At 38.9% G+C, this 16,016-nt stretch overlaps 2 protein-coding genes across 2 annotated transcripts in view; one reads left to right on the forward strand and one right to left on the reverse strand.

Moving 5' to 3' along the window:
• Positions 1–286: 286 nt before the first annotated feature.
• On the forward strand, positions 287–1,529 carry LOC124640937 (putative lipoyltransferase 2, mitochondrial). Its single transcript, XM_047178905.1, has 3 exons — positions 287–577; positions 707–919; positions 1,014–1,529. Exons 1-3 carry the CDS (start codon positions 421–423, stop codon positions 1,364–1,366), a joined length of 723 nt encoding a protein of 240 aa, XP_047034861.1. The 5' UTR covers positions 287–420; the 3' UTR covers positions 1,367–1,529.
• LOC124640927 overlaps positions 1,520–16,016 on the reverse strand; it is a 48,959-nt gene continuing 34,462 nt past the window's right edge. The window contains exons 6-17 of the mRNA XM_047178893.1: positions 15,605–15,772; positions 14,708–14,836; positions 14,107–14,235; positions 13,084–13,309; positions 4,665–4,793; positions 4,408–4,583; positions 4,197–4,330; positions 3,514–3,653; positions 3,350–3,431; positions 3,122–3,266; positions 2,768–2,981; positions 1,520–2,654 (exon numbers count right to left, since the gene is read on the reverse strand). Coding sequence (XP_047034849.1) covers positions 2,503–2,654; positions 2,768–2,981; positions 3,122–3,266; positions 3,350–3,431; positions 3,514–3,653; positions 4,197–4,330; positions 4,408–4,583; positions 4,665–4,793; positions 13,084–13,309; positions 14,107–14,235; positions 14,708–14,836; positions 15,605–15,772 — 1,824 coding nt within the window. The 3' untranslated portion in view covers positions 1,520–2,502. The remainder of the gene's footprint in view (positions 2,655–2,767; positions 2,982–3,121; positions 3,267–3,349; positions 3,432–3,513; positions 3,654–4,196; positions 4,331–4,407; positions 4,584–4,664; positions 4,794–13,083; positions 13,310–14,106; positions 14,236–14,707; positions 14,837–15,604; positions 15,773–16,016) is intronic.

The following is a 16,016-nucleotide window of genomic DNA, read 5'->3' on the forward strand; positions in this document are numbered from 1 at the left end:
GTCTACGTTTATATGAACTAATCTCTTTAATAGCGCCATCTCTTGTTCGTTTTGAATAGTTTTAGTTCTTATTTTATGACATAGATGTCAGTAGTATCGCTAAATATTATAAAACAAATCAATGATATAAAATTGTGTTTTGAATTCCTGTTTGCAAAAGTTTTGTTTCTTTTATATATCCTAAATTTTTTTCACACATATTTTCCCGTTCGAAATTTAAATGAAAAACAATCGATTTCATTGAACGCAATTAAAAAACAATAATTTATTCATAGATTGAAATGTCAATGTCACTCAAACGTCATAGTTGTGATTTGTTTTTGTTTTTATATAAAATCTATTGAAATTGCAAAAGAAAAAGTATAAAAAAATTATTAATAAAATTTCTAGCACAGCATTAAACTTCTCATACGCCTCATAATGGTTAAAGTTTGGAAACTAGGTTTGATGAGTTACGACACTGCCTTAAAAATTCAACTAGCAGTCGCCCGAAAGCACTTGGATGCTTTAATGAAGGGACAAGACGGTAACTACGACACGCTTTTGCTCGTGGAACACAAACCAGTCTTCACTGTTGGTAAGTTTATCAGGAAACACTAATAATCATAACATAACCTAAAACTATATTCTCAGCCGTCTAGGAACATGATCTAAGACTTTGTTTTGATCTATCAAAGTACTGTTATTGCCTCCTTTCTATTCTTAGGAATCAGAGATGAGACATCAAACAATGAAATTATGAGACTGCGAGGTCTTGGAGCAGAGTTCAGGAAGACGAACCGTGGTGGACTCATAACATTTCATGGTCCTGGCCAGCTAGTGGCCTACCCTGTAATAAACTTGAAGCACTTCAAAACCAGTGTGAAGTGGTACGTGCAGAGCTTGGAGGAAACCGTTATCAATGTCTGCAGTGAGCTAGGTATGTTGATTTTTTTTCTTATTCAATTTGTTTTATAATCTTACAAATCTTTATGTACCCATATGTAATGGTGATCAATATTTTATCTTTGCAGGAATAAAGGGAACCCGCTCTCCATACACTGGTGTATGGGTAGATGATAATAAAATTGCAGCCATCGGAATCCATGCGTCCAGGTATGTGACAACTCATGGGATCTCGATCAACTGCGACAATGATCTGTCATGGTTTAACAATATTGATCCTTGTGGCATAGAAGATAAGGGTGTCACTTCACTAACTAAAGAATCGGGAATAGAATGCACTGTTGAGAAGATTACACCCATATTCCTCAAATGCTTTAACAAAGTATTTGGCTGTGAAACTGAGGATATTGATCCAAAAATGCAAGAAGAAATCTTGAGCAGTATCTATAATAAACTACTGGTAAATAACGTAAGTGCTTAGCAAAAAATGCATATTTAGTGTTTGACATTGTTACCTGTCTTTATATCTGAATTGTTAGAATCTATTAGGAAAAATTGATCTAGTGATAGTGTTAGTAAGTATTTATTATAACCTTACTATTTTGGATGGCAAGTACATAATAAAAAAAAAAGATAAATTTGTACAGTTTATTTCATTTCTTAATTAAAATGAAAAGTAAAATAAATAGATAAATTAAAAATTAATTTAAATAAATAAAGAAGAAGTCTCAAGTTGGGTTAGGAGAAACACATCTACATCAGTTTGTACACAAACACAATGGTACAAAGTGTGTTACATATTTCTTCAGAACCCAACTGAAAGTTCAAAAGTCATACTAAGCATTGTAGCACAAAGTCTTTAAGGTAACAGTATATTTACAAATTGTTTTAGAATGTTTCATTATATAAAAACTTTTACCCCAAACTGTCATAAAAATGTATGAAATAATGTGATTATAATAGTGTTACAAAAAATGCAAATAGTTGTGACTATTATTACTCTTACAATAATTAATTGTCCTAATATCTAAATTACCAATGTAGTAGGTTCAGAATAATCCCCTAAAACTAATTGATGATGAATAGCAAATCTTAATCATTTTTCAGGGATTATTCCAAACATTATTTTGTAACTACTGATATGATGAGTACTCAAAAATTGTACAAAATGGTCAACTATCTTATACCTCATAATAAATGCATTGTCTTATACTGTTAAAATTATCTAATTAAATGCAATAATTCATTACCCTTTAAACTGCAGTATTAAGGGAATTAGTAAGATTTTATAAGGTGATTGATCTACTCATACACCTACTTAAAATTAATAAATGCTTCTAAATGCAATAAATTATTTCTAAATTAAATGCAAATCACGCGGTGGTTACAACAATCATACCAAATATTAGGCGTCAGAAATCATTTCCCAAATTCTACATATACACCACGAAAATATTCACGGAACTTATACTAAATGGACGGATGTCTGAGAATACGTTGTTTTTTATGTTGTGTTCGTCAGTCATTTGTATCACATGTTCGTCAATACAAGACACATTGGAACGTGGGTCCCTAGCGTCGTGACAACGCGAACATAGCCTCTAAAGTTAGGAGTAATTACGACATGTGCTTGGGCGGCGCGAGCCACTTGCGCATGTAGTAGCAGAAGATGGTCGCGATGTACAGCAGCACCAGCAGGGCACACGCCACTCCCAGCAGCAGCACCGACGCCTTGCTGGGACACGGCTCTACGATCGTTACTGTTTTTTCTGCGGAAGAAATTAATATGCATCAATCAGTCGTGTGATGACACTTTGTTGTTGAGGAGATAGGAGATAGGAGAGGCTGAGAGTAAAATGAGGCAAACAAACTCAATAATTACCTCCGAAGTTAGCTTCAGACGCCACACCACCCGGCTTGTCGGAGCGCAGGAAGTCTGTGCTCTGTCGCTCATCACCGAAGTCTAGAACCAAGATCTCCTGCGAGATGTTCATATCTTCCTCCTGACTGTGCGCTTCGCTCGTCTCGTTGTGGGGCAACGAACGCTTCTTTCTGCCCCAAGACTCCAAAGAATCTCGACCCCATTCGCACACCGCCTAAAAACGTGAAATGTTAAACGACGTGTCATTTGCGTAATTTCAGCGTGACTAACAGAATTAACCGTTGCTAATAGTCATATTGAACAAAAAAGCGCAAACACCCATTCCATCAAATGGTTGATTCATCTCGCACTTACCGGCTCGCAAGGTCCAAGACAGTACTTGACGTTGCATTGGAAGATGACTCCATAAGATTCAGTGAACCTGAACGCTTCGTACACGGATTGGAGAGCGTTGCCGTCGGGAGTGAACGCTGGGAAGATTGACGGGTCCAATGGGCATCTAAATAACAATAAGAGATTAGACAAGAGTGTACGATGAACAGAAAACGATACCTCAAAAAAATGCTCACGAAGAAAACATACCCTTCATCATCAATAATCGGGAAAGTGCTCTTAGAATCCTTAGCCATAGCGACACAGCTGCGGGCGAAGATGCCATAAGGAGCTGAAAGATTAACAGATAAACGTCAGAAATTGCGCAAAATTTCCATAAACTGTACATAAAGTTACGTTGTTGTTATGCTTACTGTCTTCGGGGATCTCGATGCGGAAGGTAAGCCTGTCTCCGATGCGTACAGTCTCCACCTCGCGTTGGCGAGCGTCCAGGATGCGGATACGTGGTGGAGGAGCCTCGGGCGCGGCAGTGATGGAAATCATCTCCGGGTCTCTGTTACCATCAATTACCAATTATTGAGGATCTTATATCGACTAAACTACTACGACAATAATAATATATGCGTTTCTCTTAAGTACACGGTATGCTTGCCTACCGTGTGGGTATCATCATGTATGCAAGAGTGCCACAATAGAGCCCTATCCACGGCTATGAAGATACTATCGGACTTTTCTAAATTCATTAGGAATACGTATGTATGAACAGATGTTCGTGTTAAATTGCTCATCACGTCCACCGGCCGTATCTTACTGATGTGAATCTAATTGTTACGTGTTTACAATGCAGCAACGATATTAGGTCGATGGAATTTTAAATCGTCTTGGCATGGAGGCATGTCGAAATAGCCCCCGTTTTTCATATTACTGTAACATATCACGTAGGTTACTTGTCTCTTGACGCGGACGAATAAATTATACGGTAAATTCTCTAACTTTGCATTTTTGCGGTACCTTGCCCACTTCATGAATGAGTTGTAGAGATTGGAAAAGCAGCTCACGATAAAATTTAGCGATACGATGTGAACGTCCCACTGACCTGATTGGTACCATTCCAAATGTGATGTTCTTCGAACTCATGTCGTATGTGCACTTGACTTTGTAGATCTTGTCCGCTTTCGTCATCACTACGCTGTGGTGTTGCAGGACAACAGTGTTCGAATATACTCCGGTCTTAAATAAAAACAAATGTTAGGTAACAGTTTAGCTGACAGAGGTTTTCAACAGTTCGGTATTATAGAATGACTTACGACGCTCTGAGTGTTGCAGTCCTGGCCAGCCATGGTGAGGTCGAGTCGGAATAGGTCGCTGTTCACAACGTCAATATTGCAAGTCTCCGAGCGCCCCAGAGCATAGATACGTCCGTTGAATGGCTTGTTAGTGCGCACTTGCACGGCAATCCTAGTGTCCTTGCAAAGCACCGAAACTAAAACAAGAAGCGATAATGTAGAAGGAAGTGTTTTCTAGTAAAACTGAAGCACAATTTATATGTGTTAACAAGATGTACCATCGTAGCAAGTTCCAGTTTTGTCACAATTGGCATCGTTTCTCGTCAAGTTGCTCGACATGTTCGTATCTTGTTGATGCTCAATCGTTACAGGCAGCTCTCCAGGAGGATTTGCGTTGCTAGGCGGCTCTGCAATGAACACATAAATACATCTTGATTATTGAAGAAACAAATAGAAAACCAAGAATGCAGTAAATTACATAGTCGTTGGTTAATAAACCCTAATAAATGCATGAGTCCCGGGTGCATGTCTGTACGCATGGCGAACCCCTGATTAGGCAGAGGCAAACGTACGTGCACTGCCTGTATTATAATAATCGAATCAAGATTGCTACAAGGTACTGCTGTACGCGGTGATTCTAAATGCAACCTACCCGTACATCAAACCTAGTTGGTGCAATTACCGTCCCCTCTCCCGCGCAAGGCAGAGCTACTTGAGTAGCTAGGCTTATTCTTGGTTTTAACTTGCAATCAATAAATGATTAGTAATTGAATGTTCTCATTACCTAGAATCTATTGTTCGTTCCCACTCATAAAAATTGTACTGCTTTTAAATCTTATTATCTTTTAATTGGTAAAGGAAATTACTAAGTATTGAGTTTTACTTTGATTGGAACAAAACTGCTTATTAAACATTTTGCTCTTGCATTTTGAAATAATTCCTTGATATGTACTTAGTGGCTTGAGAGATTTCTTTATTCGGCAGACGTGGGAGAAATTGAAATTGGTTTAAGAATACAATAGTAGAACAATATCTGAAAGATCGGCGTCTTAACCGTTCCGAATCAATTCGATAGCACGGTGCCAATGTCTGGATACATTCACGACCATCGCCCGGCCAATAATAAGGTGACGTAAACGAGATTTGGGCCATTGACCGCTGGTGTTGGACAAAGGAAACCTCTTATTCGCCCACGGCTTATCCGTCGCCAAACGTCGTTGGCCGTTTATGGTGGTACTACTGACAATAATTACCAAGATGCAAACTAAGAGCAGTGGCCTAGCACGATTCACGAAGCACGTGTGAAAAGTATTGTTAACCTCGGCCATTTTAAAACAGGTTTCACATCATCTTTATTTAATGATGCTGTTGTGATATCAATCAATTGCAGGACTCCCTGGCTTGAAAAGAAATGGTGCTACAATAGACTGTCTGACATTTCTTGAGCTGATATATTTGATTTCAATCATCATAACTCAATTGTTACATTTCTGACTGTTGAGGGAGTTAGAACCACTTAAAATTTAATGGAAGTTCGAAGTTCCTTAGACCCAACACATTTATAACTGCGTGGAATGACGAATTGAGTCTTCTTGTTCTATCGCAGCAGATCATATCACGATAATGAGACATCTAAAGAAGTCATTTACTGTCATTTTGTCACTTGTCACTATGATTGACTGTTTCGTCAAAACCCGATGCTCCTCGATTGAGATATCATATAATCTTTTTGGGTACCTATTAATTTCAAAAGCTGCAAAAGTTATAAGTTTATTTATAAAATGTAATCATTGTGCGGATCGTGCCTGTTCCGAGTGGTCGAAGTCGATGACACCGCTGCAGCGACGACCAGCATATTTGCAACGCTTCAACGATTTATAAAAACTTATCAACAACTTCCCACGCTCGCTTTAATAAATGTTCAGCTTAGACAATGCGGTAATTCTGCCTAAGTATGTGCTTAATTAGTGATTATTTAGTGCTTATACTAAAAATGCTTAATGCTCGCTGAAAAAATCACGAGAAGAGTAATAGTGAAAGAATAGGATCGGTATTTCCCTCAACAAACATAAGGGGATACCACATAGGTATATTTTGATAACAATTAAAGAAACTGTCAGATTGCAAAACTAGGACTTCAATTGTATATCTTCAAAGAAGTAACCGAAAAGTTATCACCAATTTCTCCGACTTACCTACATTTCGTAAGTAGGCTTCGGCTGGCTTTTTATAGAGTCTCGATTTTACAAAAAAAGATGAGATCCAAAGTTGTTTTCCTTTTTTCGTTTGTGGCTAAATTTGTTCATAGCTTGTCGCTAGATTAGGTTGGAGATTAGACGTGGTCGCGTTCAATGAGATCTTAGTCGTTTTATAAGAACAAAATAACTCTGATAGCAATCTCAAAACACTTTGTGGAAGCTGATATCAAATCAGAAAGTAAAAAAGCATCTTTATTCCACTTTGAATTTTCAACAGCAACTTCTGGTTGATTTCCCTTCAATCGCGAGAGAATCTTAACAAGATGCGTTAATATTTATATCTATAGAAGCGTCATAATATTTATTAATGTAAAAAGCTAACCATACGATATCATAGCGGAGTCTAGAAAAAATGTGGCATTGAGGCAGTCTGAAGCGGTCGCATGTTCGGAAGTGTCCGCTTAAGGATATAACGGTCCCACTGGATATCAAGACAGGGTTCCGTATGCAATCTTGTTACTGAGAAGCAATGCCGTTATCTTGCCACTAGATTGTCGAAGCCAGTAATAAACTTGTTTACCTATTTACTCATACCTTCATGGTTTCCATGCCAGACAACCTGCCGAACTAATAAGATAAGGAAATCGTTTTCAGTGAGACGACACAGATAAGTCATTAGACTGATGTGAAATCTTGTGTGAATCAAGAAGTCGGACAGCGTGCTATTTTCTAAAATGGCAATTACTGAAACCACATTTCAAGTCTTCAATCCAGTGTTAGTCATGAAACTGTATACGTGTCGGTGTACCTAACATTTATTTCCAATTTGTCTAAAACGTTGCATAAATTCAATTAACTATTCGATTAGCAGCATGCGGTGCGCGGGCGCTGACCTGCGCGGCGGCCGCATGTATCCGCGCGCGCGCAAGGCCGCCCAAGGCCGTTATACTCGTACTACAACTGCTATAAACGTCGCGCTTCTAATGAAAAACTGACATGATAATATCTAACAAATATTTTGGCATAAAGCCATCCAAACATCAGCAGCCTGTACCTAACGACTCATCGTAAAAGTAAAATCTAACTAGGCACTTACGCAGTAAACTTAGAAGCCTATCGCGCACTCAGATAAATGGAAATACTAATGAATTTCTACTTAAACGTGGGTTTACAATACACCATGCATCTCAAACTAATTGACAATTCCATTAGCCATTAAAATCTCGGTGTGTGGCTGTTGAACTTTCTAGTGGTTGTGCCGTTTCCTCATTACACGACCTCCAAGACCTGCTTTTCTTAATGATTCACTCGCTAATTTATGCAATTTTGATGTCCAGAAATATATTAATTCTAATAATATAATGTGCAATTCATTAAAATTGTATATTTTTTCACTGATTTTGCGAAAGAAGTCGCTGGTGATCTATATCCGGCACGGCATTATCTAAGATTTAGGGCTGCACGACGTCGAAGCCGAGTTCACGGGCGCCACAAAAAATCCTATTCAATTTGTGTATGACCACCGTTATGAGAGCACGCACGAACGCCGCCGACCGCCTCCTCCGCCGCTCCCGCATACAATACCACTCTCTTTGTTACTTTTTGCACCAAAATGCAGCGACTGTTATCATGACTCGGCACATTCTGTCATTGTAAACATAACTAACGAAATTATGCTAACGTATCATCGGCGGCGGTGTGGCTATTCACTGTGAATACACCAATTACAATGTTAAATAGACATCGTCGAACAAGGTTCCGCTTGATCAGCTCTGTAATGAATATCACTTTTATCGAATATATTAGTGTAGCTGCGTGCATCAGACGTGAGACGTTTTTATGGCGGTGAATCAGTTTATTGATATCGTGATGTAATGACAATGGCTTTTAAACGCTCCTGTTTATGGCACGCCGGCTATCGCGTCATAACTCTTCTTTGACAACATTACGCATAACAATGTTTGCCATTACAGTTCATTATTTCGATCATCAGATAACCTCGGATCTACGTAATTATGTTTCGTTATTATTGAGAAGGTACGAGATCGAGTTTGTATATAACGGTACCATTGCGGGAAAATGTCTGAGTAGCTGATTATAATGTGTGTTTTGCTTTATACAATGAGGAGCCGGCAGCCGAACGATGCCAATCTTAATGCCATAACTCGGCCTTACGTAATCGAGTAGCAGGCATCCCACTCGCCTATAGCGGAACGCACGCTGTGCCATGAAATTATCCTTAACAAGGTATCTGCGGCTAACTATTGGTTACCTACAAAAGGAAAATTTCACCTAAACAAGTTTTCATGAGAGCCGCGATAAGGCTCGGTTAAATACTTACATTAATAAAAGTGAATACCCGTCTACTGTCTTCATCCGAAAGTTATAAGCTATGTAGTCACGATCTATTCCTTATAACAACATGGCAGAGCATTATTTTCTCTTAACAGCCAGCATCATCTCCCGTACTCGTAGTTGCAAATCGATTGTATCGGTTCGATCGAGGCGAGTCAACTCGATTAAAGTACATCGAACGCTTTTGACCCTGACCCTGCAGCATGCGGCGTGGCGTGAGATATGGACTCGCCAGTGTTTACGTCTTGTTAGGAACTCAGACTTCAAGTATCGCAAGATTCATGCTCTTTACTCTTCGAGAGCTACAGAATAATGCTTTTACGAAATGCATTCACGTTTTCCTCCTAAGCGTGCGCCAAGTAGGTTCATCAGCTGAACTTTGAAAACAGTGTGTGTCAATACCTATAATGCAAATCATCAATGCTGAACTGATGTTACCGACATTTTCATCAGAAACTAATAATAAACCTCTCACAGTTAAATGCCTCGAAGTACTGAAGTACGGTTGATTCAAGATGTTCGCTCACACCATTCTGCTTCAATGTTAAATCAGATAAAGTGGCAAAAAATTGTATTGTGTGCATACAGACATTTCTCACGACTACCGTAGGTGAGAAGTTATTCATCACTGCGCCGGAGCTGCTGAGCAACGTCTAACAATTAACTTCCGTTGCTTTAGCGTACGCTAATAGCGTTATTATCGAGATTTACATCGCTTTATTGTTTAAAAAAATATTAATAATACGTCCCTTGTGGGTTTAACACTCACTAAAGCTCGTTAACGCACAGGTTTGTTTATTTAAGTCAATCTTACAGAAGCTAAGTTAAGCAAATGAGTTACGTATAGTAATGAAGCTGCGTCGTTATCTAGTAGATAGTATACGGCATCAATCTGGCGCGTCGTCGTAAAACATGATCATGACGTTAGCAAATACGTATCCCGTTGGCCACTAACGAGCTCCAGTAATAGCATATATACCGAATAAAAACCCTACAGAGTTATTAGGTGCTAAAGTGATAGGGCAGTATCCTTCACCGGATACTCATAGCCGTATTTATATAGGAAAACATGTGGATTGTGCAACGGCAAAATTGAACTATAAAATGTACGATTGCGCTTCCATTAAATGCGTTTTTATTTCAAAGAATTGCAAAGTCAATGTCCCATGGGCTGCGGGTTGTTCGAAAGAGATACCGCGGCCCTGGTACATAAAAGGCCTATGACGGAACACGACGGTTTTTAGTCAGTAAGAGTCTGACACTCCCTCACCGCTGCTAACCCACAGCGGGAGGGGTCATTTGATGATTTTTGAGGTCGTTAAAAAAAAAATGTCCCATTTTATGAGAGTCTCAATTAACCGACACTACCACAGCAGAAGTCGGTCACAGCAAATCACCACGCTCCGCTAATGTCGCACTATACTTATTTCCCAAACAATATCAAATCTAAAAGTCTCATAAATAAAAAAGTAATCACACACTTTTGGAGGAAAGTAAACCTTTTTTATCCAATTTTGTGGCAAAACGATTTAAAAATAAATAAAAAATGGCTGATAATTTCCAGCTTTCTACAAAAGCGCGTTAATACGGACTGACGCGTAACTGTATCGGACGGTGTACGTTGCGCTGACTACGTTCTCGATAAAAACTGTTTGCAGGTCTTAGCAATGCAATATTGTTTCGAATGCATACGCGTATCATATACACAAAGAACAAATTAATTTATTATGAGATGGTGCTGTACCTAAGTGTACTTATAATTCACAAATAAGACAATGAAACCATTGATCAGGATTACAATTCAGTGCTAGTGCAATTTAATTGCATCTTTTCTTTTAGCACTTACCTAATACGTCATTTTGAGTGATTTCCGCTTCCTGAGCTTACAGATTTAAAGGCAGGCTCGTAAATTACGTGATTTATTGCATTTGGCTAGTGAAACGCTAATTGTAACTGATTGCTTCTATATGATTTGTAAAGCGGTTTTTATTTAAAATCACTGAACAAATTATAGTCGTAGTATGCTCACTGCACACGCAGAAATCTTGAAGATCATATTTTTTAAAGAACAAAGAAATGAAGATTTATGTTTGAAACCTTTTCAGCGCGTAAACTTTTACAGTACATTTGATTACCTACGTACATTGTCTTAGCCTAAAGCAAAAGTAATCTTATATGTTAGGTTCATCAAAATTCTTAGAATGAGGAGAATGCAGTAAAGTGATTATCCGGCGTTTGTACAATAATAACAAGGCAGGTACATTGTTTATCACGAATCTTGTAAACTTCTCAAAGTGCCGGGACTAGCCATTAAATAGGTTATTTTTTGCTGAGCCTGGGAATGAAGTAATTATTGAGTTAATGACGTAAACGTTCACGCCAATTGCATTACAGGCTACTTACGATCGTTTCTCACATCGACGTCCTTATACAGGGACAGTTTATCGAACATAGTCGTTCTAGGAAAATAAATCGACATACAAATTGCTTTCACGTATTTAACGTACGCTCGTATGGACGACACGCAGCTAACGCGTGAGAAATATTAATCATAGCCTCTTTGCGAATTTAATGGCGTATTAACGTCGGCATACATTGCAGTTTTATATTTTACGATGATCATTTTGACAGCACAATGGAATCAGATTCCATGAAGACTACTGTTAGTGTTGAGTATTTAAATAATGAAAGCTCGCGTCGCATATTAGTTGAGTAACGCAAAGGGCAGTAACGTAGGCACATTATTTACATTTGGCCGCGTCGCTGGCTGCAAGGGTGAACGCTCGTAACTCGGCCGATGTTCCATCAACCAGCCGCAGTTAATTGCGAACGATTATTGCAAGGTGTCATTAGCAAGGCCGACATTCGTACTCCACTTTCTTATCTAACACGTATTCCATTTATACAGACTGCCGTTCTATGATTTACATTCAAATGAATATTAACATTATGGTTTACAACTGCTCTAACGATGTTACTTTAATAGCATTAAACTAGCGCTTTGGAACTGCCTCTCAGTATCGTAATCTAAACTAAGTAGTTTATGTAAATATATAGATAAACTTTGAGATGTCGAATAAAATTTAACGTTAGATCGTCGATGGTATCGAGAGCTCTCCGTCATAGTGGTGACTGGTCTCCTCCCACAGAAATATGGCGCTATCAACAGAAAGTACGGACAATAAATACGTCGGAAAGTGCACCGGCCGCGATCTCTTCCGTAATGCAGTTCTAGATGGCCGGCTTCCGCTGAATGTACGACCAAATTATAACTTATATTCGCCACAGCCGCTGTAAACGCCATATTGTATGAGTTTCCGTCAATCTTAAATATATTCATTAGCGCATATTTCCACTTTCTACGTAAGGCCTTCTTTACAATATTGTATGGCCAGTGAAATGTAACGATATTATTATTACATTCATTTTGTAAAACTGTATAAGAGCGCCGCATGAGAAAATCCAGTTTGGATATAAAACAAGAATTTATGCCACAAGAAAATTATCTCTTTCGACTACTTTTATTCAATTATTGGTTGAAACAATGCCGAGTCTATAATTTTAAATTAAAATCAAATTGTGAACCACAAAAACGTATGTGAGCCTTTACGTTCATTATTACTCCATCTTTTAAGATGATTGAAGCTCAGAAACTTGTAGAGCGGCGCATTCATGTAATTATTGACCATATGAAGTCATTACTAGATTTTAATTTAAACCCAGTATTATTTTCCCATTATCAATAAGCGACCGGCCATAATAATACACTAAAATATAAATAAAACATTAATGTCACCGTGTTCTGCAGTTTTTTGAGACATCGAAGTAGTTTATTCAGTTTTTAGTCGGCTACAATTTACTGCGGCGTGTACCTCGGCGCCGCGATAGCAAAACTTTAAATAAAACAATGTTGTTATCGTTATAGCTTCGGCCTAGACTTGAAGTGGGTTAGTGTTGCAAACTACACGTTTAAGATTTATGCTTTTCCATTTTCCCTCTTGAAAATAGGATCTAAATAAAGTTAACGATACTCGTAAAATAGTAACTATGTTCTGTAGATGCAATTACAACAGTACCTGACACTCATTTTAGCTTCATGCAATTAAATTAGAGATTGTCTATTTCTAATTAAAATGGTACTCACTCTCACAGAAGTTTTCGAAGTATTTTCCGATAGGTTCTCCATCATCGATGAGAGGTCGTTCTGCGTTAAGGTAAGCCGAGGGTCCGTCGGGCAGGGTGTGGTGATCCAGGTGGTACAGCCGGCAGTTGTAGGCGGCCGAGTGAGGGGGGCCCATGTACAGGTACGAACGACACAGGAACTCCGATTCTATTTCGCATGCGAGACGGCAGGCTGCTTCGGATGTCACCTGATCGAATACAAAATAGATGGGCATATTAATGAGAACATCGATCAGTGATTCATGAGCCTCTATTTACGTTCGTGTTGCACCTACGCAATTTGTTGCTGATTTATTAAACACCTGTACTTTTATTGCAAAGGACAATAAAACTTAACGAAACCAACGCGTGATGCTATGGCTATAATAAATAACGCAAATGGCCGCTATCTCCGAACATGGATCATTTTATAAATTTCTCTTATCTAAGAAGCTAGAGGCTATATTCTATGCACCACCAATAAAATAATTTGTATCTATAACAAGAAGCGATATATCACTGTCGTAACTTTATAACTATTGCATACGAAAGTTGAAGTTAATTGCAACGTCTTCCTTCTTGATTATATACAAGTGCACACGATTTAACCTCTGCCTCTTCTCGTTAAACCAGTGGGACGCGGAAAAGGATGGACTCGAGGTCGGAACCCATTTAGGCGACAAGTTAAATTTATTAGCGAGTCTCACTAATGCCAAGCCATCTTGCATTCATATAAAGGGACAAGATAGAAATCATAAAGTCATCTCATGATAACATCTGCAGAAACCAATAAAGGTACAATAAAACAATTCATATTTCTTCGCTTATCCGCCTCAAACGCTAATAGGCGCCTGTCATCAGCGAGCCTTTTTCATCTTGCATATCATGTTACAAATAGGGACTCGGTACACGCCATATTAATTGCGACATCACAATTATTGGGGCTTGAATTGAAAGTGTATCTTTTGATGAATGGCATAAGGTGTTAATTGGCGTGATATGTTACCTGTAGTTCCTTGTCAGTGTAGTAGTGGAGGCCAGCGTACTGAGCCACCTTGTCCTCAGCGACGCCGATGCGCGGCGCGGTGAATACGCGCTGTCCCTTGCACGCCTGCGACGCCTTCAGGCACAGGTTCTGCACGACCACACACCGACCAAATCACGTCAAATAACACACAACAATGGTAATAACCTTAACTGAATATATGTTTATTTTCAAACGGACCGCATTACTCTTGTGATTGCTTTCTATGAAGCCAGGGCCGAAGCGCCACTTCCAGTAATTTTAAGCTTGTATGAAATAAATTAGCTGGGAGGGTAAGTAGTTTTAACACGACTATTTTCTTGTATTATCTATTGCAAAATATGGGAAACTGTGAGGAATGGGAATCTTATTTTAAGATGTCGGGTGGAATTGCTTTTATAATCAAAATGTGTCGGTGAGTTCAGATATATTGCAGAATTCTACTTTAAAGCTAACTTGTTCTGTTAAAAGGCTTGCCGGTGTCAAATGAGGTTTACATACAAAGTAACAAAGTGAGAGCATGTTAGGTTAAATAAGTTTGTGTATAATAAATAGGTGTAGAGCTGCGTTTAATGTGTTTTACCTCGAAGTAGTCGGTGCCGGGCGTGTCCACGAGCTGCACAAAGTGTTGCGCTGTACGTCTGTCGGAGTCACTCAGAGAACACCTCATGCTACCGTACTCGTACTCCGCCGAACGACAAGGGAACTTTTTCTATATAGAACATACAAAAACTTAATTAAAAACAAAACTGGTGTACCCACAACAAATATGGCAAAAGGTCAGACCAATATAGAATAAACCACCCTGAATGCTACACTACCAATTAAGCCATATTTCTGTGCTCCTTAATAATACATATCGAATGTGCAATTTAAATTATGTGCCACCATTATCCACTATGCAAATATCGCTTGGAAATCAACTTATGCACAAATGAGAAGATTATAATGCACAGATCACAACCTCTCATTTACCTAGATATCTGCTTGTACTATCGATTTAAATAATGAATGCTTGTGCTAAAGCGTGATACAATGCAACAGTAGTTTTCAATAAGTTTATTATTGAGACTGTTTTAAATTAACCCCTATCATTTTGTTGGTATCTTGAGTGCCACTACAAGTAGGGCGAAACCATAAATATAAATTGAATAGATAAACACTAAATTGCAGCGTGGAGGCGATGTTTTCTTAAAGCCTCATAGATAACCGAGAAATGCGACACGCCCTGAAAGACATCTAACGGAAACTGAATAATCTATGACTATGATGCGTCCTCAAAATCCTATTGCCCCAGTATTTTAAGAATAATAAATATACAAATTGCATCTTTTTAATCTTATGTGTTATCTTCGGTGCTAAATTACTAACTGTCTATGGAATAGTCAAGGAACATTCGTTACAGTTTGAGAATGTAAAGCAGCAATACGCTGAACACGATTGAAAGATAGTTGAAGCTGGTTTAGAATAAATAGAGTACCTCGTTAAGGCAGGCGGCGAGACAAGCTTCCTTGGTGGACGTGTAGATGACAGTGTTGTCGAGGCCGCGCAGCGTCTTGCCCGGCACGCGCTCGAACGCCCAGGGCCGCAGGCACACGCTCTCCGTGCGCACTTGCAGCTTCACCATGTAGTACGTATTCACCGAGCGCTGCACCAAAACGCACATTCATCTCACCTCGCACTATCATTACGATAATGTATGCTGATAAAATGAGCCCATTACGATTTGAAATACGACCCTCGCGAACGCAAAGGACTCGTTCTAATAAGACCCACACGAACAATGCTCATTTGCTCGAAGCCGTTGTTTATCAGCACGTATTTTCACTTCAGTTTCATTCGTTCAAAATAAACAAAGCGGAGGCCGGTGGCGAGCCGCATCGTTTAACATC

Source organism: Helicoverpa zea, chromosome 2, assembly GCF_022581195.2.
Source record: "Helicoverpa zea isolate HzStark_Cry1AcR chromosome 2, ilHelZeax1.1, whole genome shotgun sequence".
NCBI lineage: Eukaryota > Metazoa > Arthropoda > Insecta > Lepidoptera > Noctuidae > Helicoverpa > Helicoverpa zea.

Excerpts from the sequence above, each read along its gene's own strand:
- LOC124640937 (XM_047178905.1), top strand. The coding sequence starts at position 421 with ATGGTTAAAGTTTGGAAACTAGGTTTGATGAGTTACGACACTGCCTTA. Across the intron at positions 578-706 it reads CAAACCAGTCTTCACTGTTG|GAATCAGAGATGAGACATCA; the intron begins GTAAGTTTATCA and ends TTCTATTCTTAG. Across the intron at positions 920-1,013 it reads CAATGTCTGCAGTGAGCTAG|GAATAAAGGGAACCCGCTCT; the intron begins GTATGTTGATTT and ends TTATCTTTGCAG.